Genomic DNA, 11,067 nt, shown 5'->3' on the forward strand with positions numbered 1-11,067 from the left:
CTCTGCATTTGATTGTGGTGGGAGCAATAAATCCAAGCGAGCCCAAACTAGACTTTGTATCCTTCCCAACTTACTGCTCTGAATTATCCACATCAAGCATCCACTATTTGTCACTGGCAGTTAAAGGTTAAAATACATAGCAAACAGCTGAGACAATGAGTCTTTGGGGTTGTGAAAACATAAAAGCGGAAAATGTAGGTCCAGTTCCCAAGGTCTCATAGATTTGCCAATTCAGAATTCTTCCATTCTAATTATATCCAGGACTCATGGCAACCAAAATTGAAAATGCTCGTCTTCCTGCCAGCCCTAATGGTTTACAGTAAAACAATGTCGTGAACATCCTTCCCAGGATGGAAGCCCCGGGCTTTGCCAGGGCCCATTGCTTGGGTTCTCCCACCCGCCACGATCACCCGCCACTGCCTCAGCAGCCTGACCTGGCCAAGCCCTGTAGCCCGAGCGCTGGCCTGGGGCTTAACTGCAGACACCTGGCCGCCGCTCAGCCGCGGTGGCACAAACAGCTTAAACGGCTTTTCCTTCTCCATGGCCTTGGAGGAAAGGACAGTGCCTCAGGTATGGCCACGCCGTGGCTCGCCACGCTGAGGGAGAGCGAGGAGGCGGGAAGCGGCGGCGCGCGGGGAACGCAAAATGGAGAGCCGCAAAGGCAGCGCCTCAGGGGGAGCAGGGCCGCGCGACCCGGGGGAACGCGGGAAGGCGCCCGGGCGCGGCGGCGGCAACGGCCGGCGGGAGCCCGCGGGGCTCGGCGCCGCCTAGTGCAGGTCCCAGATCTCGCAGAGCAGGGCCGTCAGCCGCGGGTCCCTAGTCCGCCATGTCACCAGCACCTCCGCGTGGCTGTGGTTGAGCGTGCGCAGCTCCGTGAGGCGCCCGATGAGGCGGGCGAAGTGCTGCGGGTCGTCGGGGTGGTGGATCTTGGAGTACTTGTAGAGGATGTCCAGGAGCGGCTCCTGCAGCTCCTCCACGTGCCGCTTGTCCCTCAGGAGCGGGCGGTCTGCGGGAGGTGGCGTTACCGGGGGGTTAAAGCGGGTTAAAAGCAACGCCAGTGAGTTACAGCGGCTGGTCTCGTGGTTTTACCTGAAAAAAAGACGGTCGCTGCGAGGAGCAGGGCATATTCTGTCTCTGTCACTTTAAGTTCTCCCATGCTTCTGTAGAAGTAAAACAGCGCAGTAATAAACTCCTCGGTTATACCTTGGAAATGAAATAAAATCAGAATGTTAGTAAAGAAATAGGCATTGTGAGTCATCTTTGCCTATTCTTTCAAAGTTCAGGCTGTTCACCTCATGAAACTGTTAATAAGCTTAGTATAGCTCAAGGGTTCCTTATCCTTGGACATAAGTAGAGGCAAAAGCCTCCTCCTCCCATGAAGGAATAGTGCCGGGATGGCATCGGATCAGCTCAGAGCAGAGGGGAGAAGTGGGATACAGGCCACAGCACCACTCGGGGCGCTCAGCGAGTTACACACTTCCACATGTGTTCTTCCAGAGGTCTCCATTACCTGTGGTCGTAGTGGAAGTTGGGCTGTCTTCGCTGTGAGACATGTCCATGGAATAAATGGCATTCTTGTCAAGGTTTTGAATGTGGCAACATGTCCCATTGTCAGCAAATCTTCCGTGACCTGCAGCAAGTGTGACAGTTCACAGCTAAACATAATGCTGCTTTGAACATTTGGCTGCATCTGGTTTGCAGGTAGGTACCTGAAACTGTGTATATTGTTCTCAATCCCATGAAGAGGGAGCAGATAAATTGGATTTTTTGGTTTTTTGGCATACACCAGCAGGTTTATTTGTTGCGTTATTGCTAGTCAAAATAATCTGTTGTGTCAAATTTATGTCATTGTTATAGCTAATGTTATTCATTCACCTCATAGTTTGTTCTGCAGACACTCACAAATGTTGCTGTTTGCAGAATAAACGGTGCTATATTTGAGTGGACAATTACTTGAAATTCAATGAATAAAAACAAATGGCAGTTATGGCTGAACTACTGGTGTTAATACAAAGCTTATAGGTGAAACTTACTGTCACTTGTTGATGGGCATTCACTAATTTTTTGGTTGTATATCTGGGCTGAACGCAAAAACATTGCTTCAACTGTTGACCCTTTTAGTAGTGCAACTTGATCTTCACTAGCTAAACTTGCAAATCCTGCAGAGAAAGATATTGTTAAGACTTGAAGTTGTGGCTGCCTCTAAGCTCCTAATACAGGTTGATAAAATGACATTTTAATAAATATCTTTAATGGAAAGCAGGAGCACTATTTAAAAGACCTATGTACCAAAGGCTAGACTCTTACTTTTTTTCTTGCTACTTTGCAGACCAAACAAAAAAGATTTTGTGCTTAGAAGATTCAGAGGAAGATTTAAAAAGGCAAAATGGGAATAAGCAAGACTTTATCAAAAATTTGCTCATACCTTGCTATTACCTGATACATGTCACATAACCAAATGCCTTATAAATTTGTTCTATTGCTAAGTGAATGTGAATATTCTTATCCATTGAAATCTGATATGTTTTAAAATTGTATTCATCTGTTCACTAACTCATTATCTATACTTATAATTCTGGAGCAAATTATGTTGTTAATACTGATCAAAGCAGAGTGTGAAACACAACTTCAAGAAAAAATTACATCAAATGTCTGTTTTAGACATGTCTGTTAACTTTTGTCAGAGAAATTTACAATTTAGAGTAATAAATTATCAACATCCCCATCAAATGTTATTTTGTCAATATTAAACTGAATTGCAGTGGATGTTATCACATGCTCCCTTGTTCTTGTATTGCAGGAAAATATGAGCAGGATCACCCAGCACGTCCCTCCTGTGCTGCCTTTTCTTTGAAGGTACGTTTCTTGTCTTTGATGACTGCAATGAATTGCAAACTTTATCTTGAGCAAGTTATTATTTTAACACATACTCTGAAATCCAATTAAGTTTGCAAGTGTTACGTGTTTTGAAGTAGATATACTTTTCAGAGAATGTTTTTTTCTGTGTCACACATGGAAATGAAATCTAATTATAGTAAAAATTTGGAGACAGTCCAGATTTGTCCTTATGAAAGAAGATGTAGGAAACTACTAGCAAGTACTGTCAAATGGTTATCCAGGTCATCAGTGTTTGAAGACAAGATAATCAGTTGAATAAGAATTTTCCGAAAGCGTATATATTTCTTTCAGACGAATGCCACCAGTATGGTATCTGCCTCTTAAAATAATGCGTCAGACATACAGTGTAACATTTTCCAAAAGAGGGAACTTACCTGGGAGTCTTTTTGTGAAATCAACTAATACTTGTACATGAACAACTGCTGTCTCGGAGAGACGCAGAAAACTTTCCTCTGGACTTGCAGTTTCTTGTAGCTGCATGAAAGAGTGTTTAGACTTTTGATATAAGCAAATATAACGTTTAGGATAATAACTCAGTAATGCAGGGTGATTGTTCTGTATACATACAAACTTCTTTGTTTCCTCAAGGGGAATTGTGTATTTTTGATGTGCTGCTACAATGTGGTCAAGAAGTTGATGCTCCCCAGGAGTGAGTTCCATCTTCTCTGTGATCTGTTAAAAAAGTAAATCAATCCAATGACAATTTGTTAAGGCAAAAATAAATTATAGATACTTCAAATAGAAAAATATCTCACTTTTCCAGGTCTTGTTGTAGATGATACATGCTTACTATTCAGTCCTTCATCTTCTAGTTTTATGTTGCAAAGAAAACTGCTCTTCTGTTTGAAATTTTTCCTGAGTCGCTTTGACTTGCACTGTACTTCAGTCAGCAAACCTATGAGGCATAGAAGTGTGTAGGAATGCACCTTAAAGGAACACTGTTTCCTAGAGAATATGGCAAAACACTATTCATTAGGTGAATTTGCGTTCATTATCCATCAAAGGCCTGAGTGTTTGCTATCTTTTCATGTTACTTTAGGTGTGACTCTGTAACATGTAAGCATGAGCATGGAAAAAATACTATGCTTTTTTTTTTTTCTTTCTGCAAAAATGAAATTGCAGTTGTTAGACTTGTGGCTGTCTTGTCAAGATTCACGATATTTAGCTGCCTTTTGGTAGTAATTTTGTGTGTGCGTGTGTAAATGCTTTGAACATCAATCTTCCTAACTTCAGGAGATTCTTTCCCAATACTGATGGTTTCTATGGATAGCAATGTTGCAGATCCTGCAGGCTCCATAGTTAAATTTTCCTGCAGCAAAAATTATATTCAGACCGATACCTCTTAGTTCTGATGACGAGAAGGGGTAGTTTTTGAGAAATAATCAATTCTCACAATTTCTAAAAGTAGCCAGCAGAGGAGGACTTACATTCCGCTAGCATTCCCACAGCCTTACACTTCTTCAAGCGACATTCCTGGCACTTTCTTCGCATGTACATGTCCATTTCACAGTGACCACCGTTCTTGCATCGATACACTGCGTTTTTAGTGATGCTGCGCCGAAAGAAGCCTGCAGACAAGAATTGGGTTATGACTGAGAAAAATGGAAGGACCTTTATCTCATAAAGACCTAAAAAAATAATGTTTATTGGGTTTTTTGTTTATTTGCTTTTGGTTTTGTTTTTTTTGACAATTAAAGCATCACCTTGATTTTTAAATTTGCTCTTTAGCAGCACAATAATAATGACTTGTTGATATTTTCTAAGCAATATTAATTGCTATTTTTCCTACCTGATCAAGAAAACTCCCATATAGTAAACAAAAAGTATAGCTAATAAATAATGTAGTATTTTATTTAAATTTTGTGACAAGTTAAAATTAATAATATTGAGGTAACTAAAAACTTTTATGAGAATATCAAAACCTGATTAAACAGGCACAATTCTAGTGAATAACTGATATCAAAATCAGTTGCATGAAATTCTTGTGTTAAATATATACTATGAAAATACTTCTTAAAATTAAATATTTTATATTAAAATACTTTTAAAGTTATAATAAAGTGAATCAGGAGTCAGGTTCTTAGAGAAAGGTTTTCTAATACAAATTACAAACCTCTGTAGAAATGACAACTTAAAAATTAACGAAATCTGTTTCTTAAAATCACAGGTGTGGAGTCTTACCATATTATGTTGAGCACTGTGGGGCAACATTCCTGGTTAAGTTAAACGTATTTACCTCTTACCTTTACAGCCTTCACAGGTAAGTGCATTGTAATGATAGCCTGAGGCCTTGTCACCACACACAACACAGAGCTCCTCCTGTCCCTTCATTCGCAAGGAAGAGTGGTTTAATCGTGGCCTTTTGAGTCCTTGATACCCACTGTCATCAATGCGGGAAGCCATGAAGTGGGGCTTGTTTAATTCACAGTTGCTGATTATATACTGCCCGTCACCGTATTGAGAGTCCAGGCCATATGTGCTGTACTGAGATTGTGAAGGTTGTGGCTGCAGCACTTGAGGAGGATACTGAACTGTGGAATATTGGCAGTAAGGAGCAGTCTGAAAATCTGTGTCTTGCAGCTGATAATTGAAGTGATCTGGTAAAACATCTGGATAAAGAAATTGAGATTAAATAAAAAATAATGGAGAATATCTTGATGTTAGCTACTTCATGGATTTTTTTAAAAAAAATTATAGATTAAATATTTAAGCATAAATATTAGAAGTATACATTTTAAATGACTCATTCTTTTTAAATGTGCTGCTTGTAACGTTCTTAAGTAAAATCTCGGGAGTAGTAATAGTGGCTTGGTAACAGTTTGGGAATTGTGGATGCCACTTGATTCTTGTTAGTAATCGATTGACTATAATGTATCAACTGAGTATGTAGTTGCACTCAGATTTATATTTTCATACTGTTTTTATTTTATTTTCCTCACTACAGAATAATATTTTTCCTCTGAGTAATTAAATGTGATAGTGAAATGTGTGTTAAGAAAGCTCATGCAGCATATATATCATGTTCAATTTTGTGCTTGTTCAAATCTCTCTATTTTTAGAGCTTTATTTTTAAATTGGAGGGGTTTTTTTTCTTTTTATGAAGAAGATTGAAGGTCTTTCTGTTTCTAATAGACATTAGGTCTTGCTTTCACTCATCCAAAATTAGATTACTGATTGCAATTATAGTTATATTTTTTATAGTTTATATTTTGTGCAAGTCAAAAAGGGGTACTGTAATCTTTATATGAATTCATCTGTCAGCTATTTAAGTTTTGTACAAAAATCAGTTTAAGCACAGTCTAGTATATTTGAACATAATATGGACTTGGTAGTGAAATATGTGGCTTTCTAACAGCTTTGTAAAGATAAACTAAAAAGATGAAAGGAATGATAATTTCCAAGACCTTCATTTTACTATGCTGCTTTTTCTTAGTTTTAAAATTCTGCTTTACTCACCGTAGTACTGAATGGGCTCAGCAAGACAGTACCCATCAGGTACTGTGACAAATGTATTTGCCATATTTTCCTCAAAATTGCACTGTTTCATCCACTTTGGTGTACAGTAGACTTTTGAGAAGGAAACCTAGAAAAATGGAAATGTAAGAGAAACATCACTTGAGGAAAAATGGATGGGTAGGATTAGCTAGGGAGCCGAAAACAGGAAATTTCAGTGTATGAAACTATTTGACTATTTCAATGTATGAAACATCATAAAAAATCAGAGAGGTGGAAATTCACACAATATTTGCAGTGAGTTTACAAAATGTTGGCCTATACTAATAAGGCTTGTGCTAATAAGGATTGGGTATAGAGTCCATTTATGCATCTTCAAGGCATATTTAGACCTGAATTTAGACTGAATTTAGTACTGTATTTAGAACTCTTCAGCTAGTGATTTTACAGAGAACAATTTGGGGAAACAATTTACACCTAACCTTTGGAGAATCTTCAACAGGAAGAAATTAAAAGGAGCTTTCTTGGTAGAAAAAAAAGAATGTTTGCAGAATGAGTTAGGACATGAGCAAAGTGTGAAATTTGTGGACTTCCTGATTCTTCACAAAGATTGGCTTTTAGTAACTTCACTTCATGTACTTTTTTTTTCTTTGCCTCACTTAACCACGATATAATTTAGATTAGGTTACACATTTAAAAGTTTGTCTTCCTTCAAGAGTTGACGGCCTCATCTGAAGGGCCAAAAATCAAAGGACCTACGTAGGATGTACTGCCATCTGGAGTTGCCTTTCTCTGTCCCTTCATAATTGAAGGAATCCGGGCTTCCCATCTGGGTGCTTTGACTGTCTATATTAGCCTTATATTTGCTGTAACGTAGTGCACTAAGCTTTCAGTGACCCAGTCAGTGCAGAATACCCGTCTTACTAAAACTGACTCAGTTACTTTACTTTGTAGAGAGGTTCTAAAGAAGTGTTCTGAAAATTCTTAAAAGAGAGCTTAAGAAAAGAAAAAAAAAAAAAAAGAGTATCTACATGGAGATCAGTGGCAGCTGGTTTTGAGTATATTTAAATACAGGCAAGCTCTAGTATTACTTCAGCAGTTGGGTGATCCTGGGGAAGCCGCTGCAGTGTTAAGTAGGAAATGTTTTCTTTGGCCCTTCTTTTTTCTCTGCATTGTGGAATGTTGGCAAAAACCTCACAGGTTACAAGTATGTTGTGTCCGATGCCTATAGAAGAAAAACACTCTGCAAGACTCTTTGTGAACCTTTCATAGGTTTTCCTTGAGCAAATGGGAAGGACAAGAAAGATGAAAAAGGCAAATAAATATTTGGAAGAAGTAAGTGGTAGGTGTACCACAGGACTATATATTATATGCAGAATTAACTAGTTGGGTTTAAATATCTCTGAAAGCCTCACATGTTAGGCTTGGTGTGATTCCTGTGCCTTGGTGTGATTCCTGTTACAGCTGAGAAACTCATTTCAGAGAATCTGAACTGAAGTCATTTCCTGAAATATACGTGTTCTTCCCCCCAAACTGACTTATCTTTGGAACTGAACACTTTCCCTGTGTTGCCAGCAGAAGGTGAAAAGATGCAGTAAGACTGGAATGCTGCTTTTATATTATCTCTACTAGTAAATATTTGGTTGAAACAGAAATGACTCAGTGAATCAGGAGGTCCTTATCAGCAAGATCAATTTGGCCTGGGCAAAGTCTGCATTTTTTTCCATCAAAAAAAGTGTCTTTGCTAAAGAAATATGTTTCTGGATTCCAGTAGTTTCTTTAAATAGTAATAATACTAGAAAATTATTAGAACATTAAATCCCATGTTTATTTGAGGAATGTTATATCATCTTGAAATGAAACTTAATTATCAGAATATCTTTGCATAAGATGTTAATAGCAGTATTTCCTAACGTTTGAGAACTGTTCTGAAATAAAATTCCACTGGTCTTTTTTAAAACAAAATTATAGCAAATGGAACTTAATTCTCTAAGAAAAGTTTTGTGATACGTAAGATTGACTGTAGTAATCATGCCTTACAACCTTTGCCCCTTTGAAATATTCTATTCTTTTTTTTATGTGAATCCGTCAGTAGGACAGAAGCCTTCTCTGAATTTTGGGAGTCATTGAACTTTTATGATGCTATATACGCTGATCTCCGAAGAGTTCAGCAACCATCGCTAATCTCTCGCACCTCACTAGAAGGGAACAAGGACTTCAAGGACTTCTTCAGCCCACACACATATACTTTAACCCTTTGCCATGCAACAAAGTAAATTTTGCCTGTGCACAAAGCTTAGCTATGGACTCTGAGGTTGGTGGAATCCTTGATAGAACATAGCACACATGTCCAATACTTAATTTTTCAAAACAATAATTTGGACAAATTTGAAATCAGACTAGACTGTCAGTGACAGCCATGCTATTCCCAAAACATAGTCCTTTATATCCGTTTTTCTCCTGAGTACTCAAAATACAGTTGTACTTGTGTGTGTATGTGTGTGTGCCTTAGAAAGAAAAAAGAAATATCTTCCAAGAGATGATAAAATTTGTAGGATAATAAAAAGTTGTAATAATGTAATTGTAAAAAGTTGCAATCATTTAAAACTAAATAAGAAGAAACCTTCAGTAACCTGTTTTGCAGAACACAATCATTAATGCAGTTAGGATGAAATTCTTAGTTCTTTGTAGAGCAAATTGACTTGGGACTTCATTTTTACCCAGAGGAAGATACAACTTAGAGTCTGAACTGCTTAAGCAGTTTTGACCAAGTTGTTCTTTTATAGATTTATTTTTGTCAGTGATCAGTCTTCTCAACAAACAACATTCAATATATAGTGAATATGTGTTGATTCAGGAATTTGGTTACCCATATAGAAATATAGAATATAAAAATTCAGCAATTCAGTTATTGGTTCTAATGGAGAGACTTTAAAATTCATCAAAAAAGGAAACTTCTTTTTCCAAAGCAGTTAGTTAATGAAAGTAAGATGTGACCACAGAACAGTTAATAATGCTTGGAGTAAAATACATATGGCAAATCTGTTTATTGTTATTTATGGCATAAGCTGTTTTTTATAATTTTTATTGCCATAAAATATTTCATCATAAAATATCATCAACTTGTATTATCATCAAATTTATTATGAGGCAAAGTATATTTCTTACAGAAGATTCTCCAGGCAGCTCTTCAAGATGTCTATATTGTTATCATAAATACTTTGACAGCTGTGTCACAGGGATTTTTTTTGTTTAAAGGGAATGTTAGTAGCTCAAGCTGGAGCCTTCAACATATATCTAGCATACCTTGTAGGAAGCATACTGAACAAGCAGTGATGCTAGGCAGTATGTTTTTATAACAGTGATAAACGTGGTGCTTTTTTTTTAATGGGAAGCATTTTTAATACTTTTTTTCCAAAGGTATGATTTTTATATATATATAATGAGATTAGAGATTTTCTGTAGCTTATGGTTTTCGTAACCGAAAGCTTGGGGAAGAAGGCAAGTAACTAAATTACTTTACTCTGTATGTCAGACACAGGTAATTCTTAGCAATAAGTCCCATCGTGATTGTGATGAGAGCTCTTCAGGCCCACAGTCTTTCACAAAATATGAACGAAATCATACTATTTAGTGTTGAGATTTGGTGTTTCACTCTACTATCTGTAAAGAAAATTACATCCCCTCGTCCTCCAAAATAATCGTGCACCTCAGAGCAGCATATGTAATTACAGAACTGCTGTAAAAAATTCTTGGCAGCTAGGATACCTAATTTTAAAGCGTATGTTTTCTATTCTAATCAGCTGTTTTAAAAGCAAGAAAACAAACAAAAGCCTCAGATATTTTCACATGACAAATTGGTTTATGGCTAGAAAAATACTTTGCAATTCCAAAGCATTCGGAGCAGTGAATGAAATACTTACACTAGCTCCAGAGAGAGTCTCTTCTTTCCAGAGCAAATCTGTTGGGATGTAGCAGTGATTCCAGCTCCGCTTCCCGCTGTAGCAAGCCGGGCCTTTTCCCTATTTATCAGTTCCTTTGCATACACGAGGCTCCAGACACTCTGCAGAGTAAAGCTGCAGGCTCTGAGACACGAACTTCCCACACAGCCTTTCCTGGGGTCGAAGCAAGGGCAGCTGCAAGTCCACATAAATCAAATAATAACTGGGTCATCAGGGACAGAGGCCATGAGGACCCTCACGTCACTGTTTCCCAGAGTTCTCCCAGTTCGATTACTAAATATTTTGCTTTCTTGGTAGAATCTGAAACTGTCCCATTTAGATTGCTTAACATCAGCATATCTGACTGTTAACAGATAATGCTCACTGCTTGGTCAGAGAAAATAGCACAGTAGTATTACTTGGATATCGCTACGGTACCTGATAATGGAATTTGGGAGCATTTGCCTAGGGCAGTATCTCCAAACACAGAACACTTACCTTGTTTTCTATATTTTAACTCAGAAATACCTGTGCAACATATTGGGATTAATCTGTACCTTCAGAAGAGGCAATGACTTCTTAGCAACTTTTGTTGCTATTAATTTTGTAAAATTTAATTCTTACAAAAGCAAAGAAGTTTGTTCTTTGTGAACATTTTCTTACAAATTAATCATTGCAACTTGGGGCTTTCATCACTTCCTAGATATGAGATGTGATCCTTCGGACAAAGGCATTTTCTGGTTAAGCATCATGTCATGAGACTTGCTGTCTAATA

The 11,067-nt window shown here is 37.9% G+C and overlaps 1 protein-coding gene across 1 annotated transcript; it reads right to left on the minus strand.

The window, feature by feature from the left end:
- Positions 1-767: 767 nt before the first annotated feature.
- Positions 768-10,463, minus strand: LOC104573977 (bile acid receptor). Its single transcript, XM_010221216.2, has 11 exons — positions 10,275-10,463; positions 6,355-6,481; positions 5,142-5,507; positions 4,326-4,466; positions 3,654-3,793; positions 3,466-3,570; positions 3,273-3,372; positions 2,034-2,159; positions 1,511-1,630; positions 1,090-1,203; positions 768-1,006 (listed from the first exon to the last, which is right to left on the minus strand). The coding sequence occupies exons 2-11, from the start codon at positions 6,443-6,445 to the stop codon at positions 768-770; spliced, it is 1,542 nt and encodes a 513-aa protein (XP_010219518.2). The 5' UTR covers positions 6,446-6,481; positions 10,275-10,463.
- Between the last annotated feature and the right edge of the window lie 604 nt (positions 10,464-11,067).

Source organism: Tinamus guttatus, unplaced genomic scaffold (assembly GCF_059628265.1).
Source record: "Tinamus guttatus ecotype Peru unplaced genomic scaffold, ASM5962826v1 Tinamus_guttatus_pri_ptg000259l, whole genome shotgun sequence".
NCBI lineage: Eukaryota > Metazoa > Chordata > Aves > Tinamiformes > Tinamidae > Tinamus > Tinamus guttatus.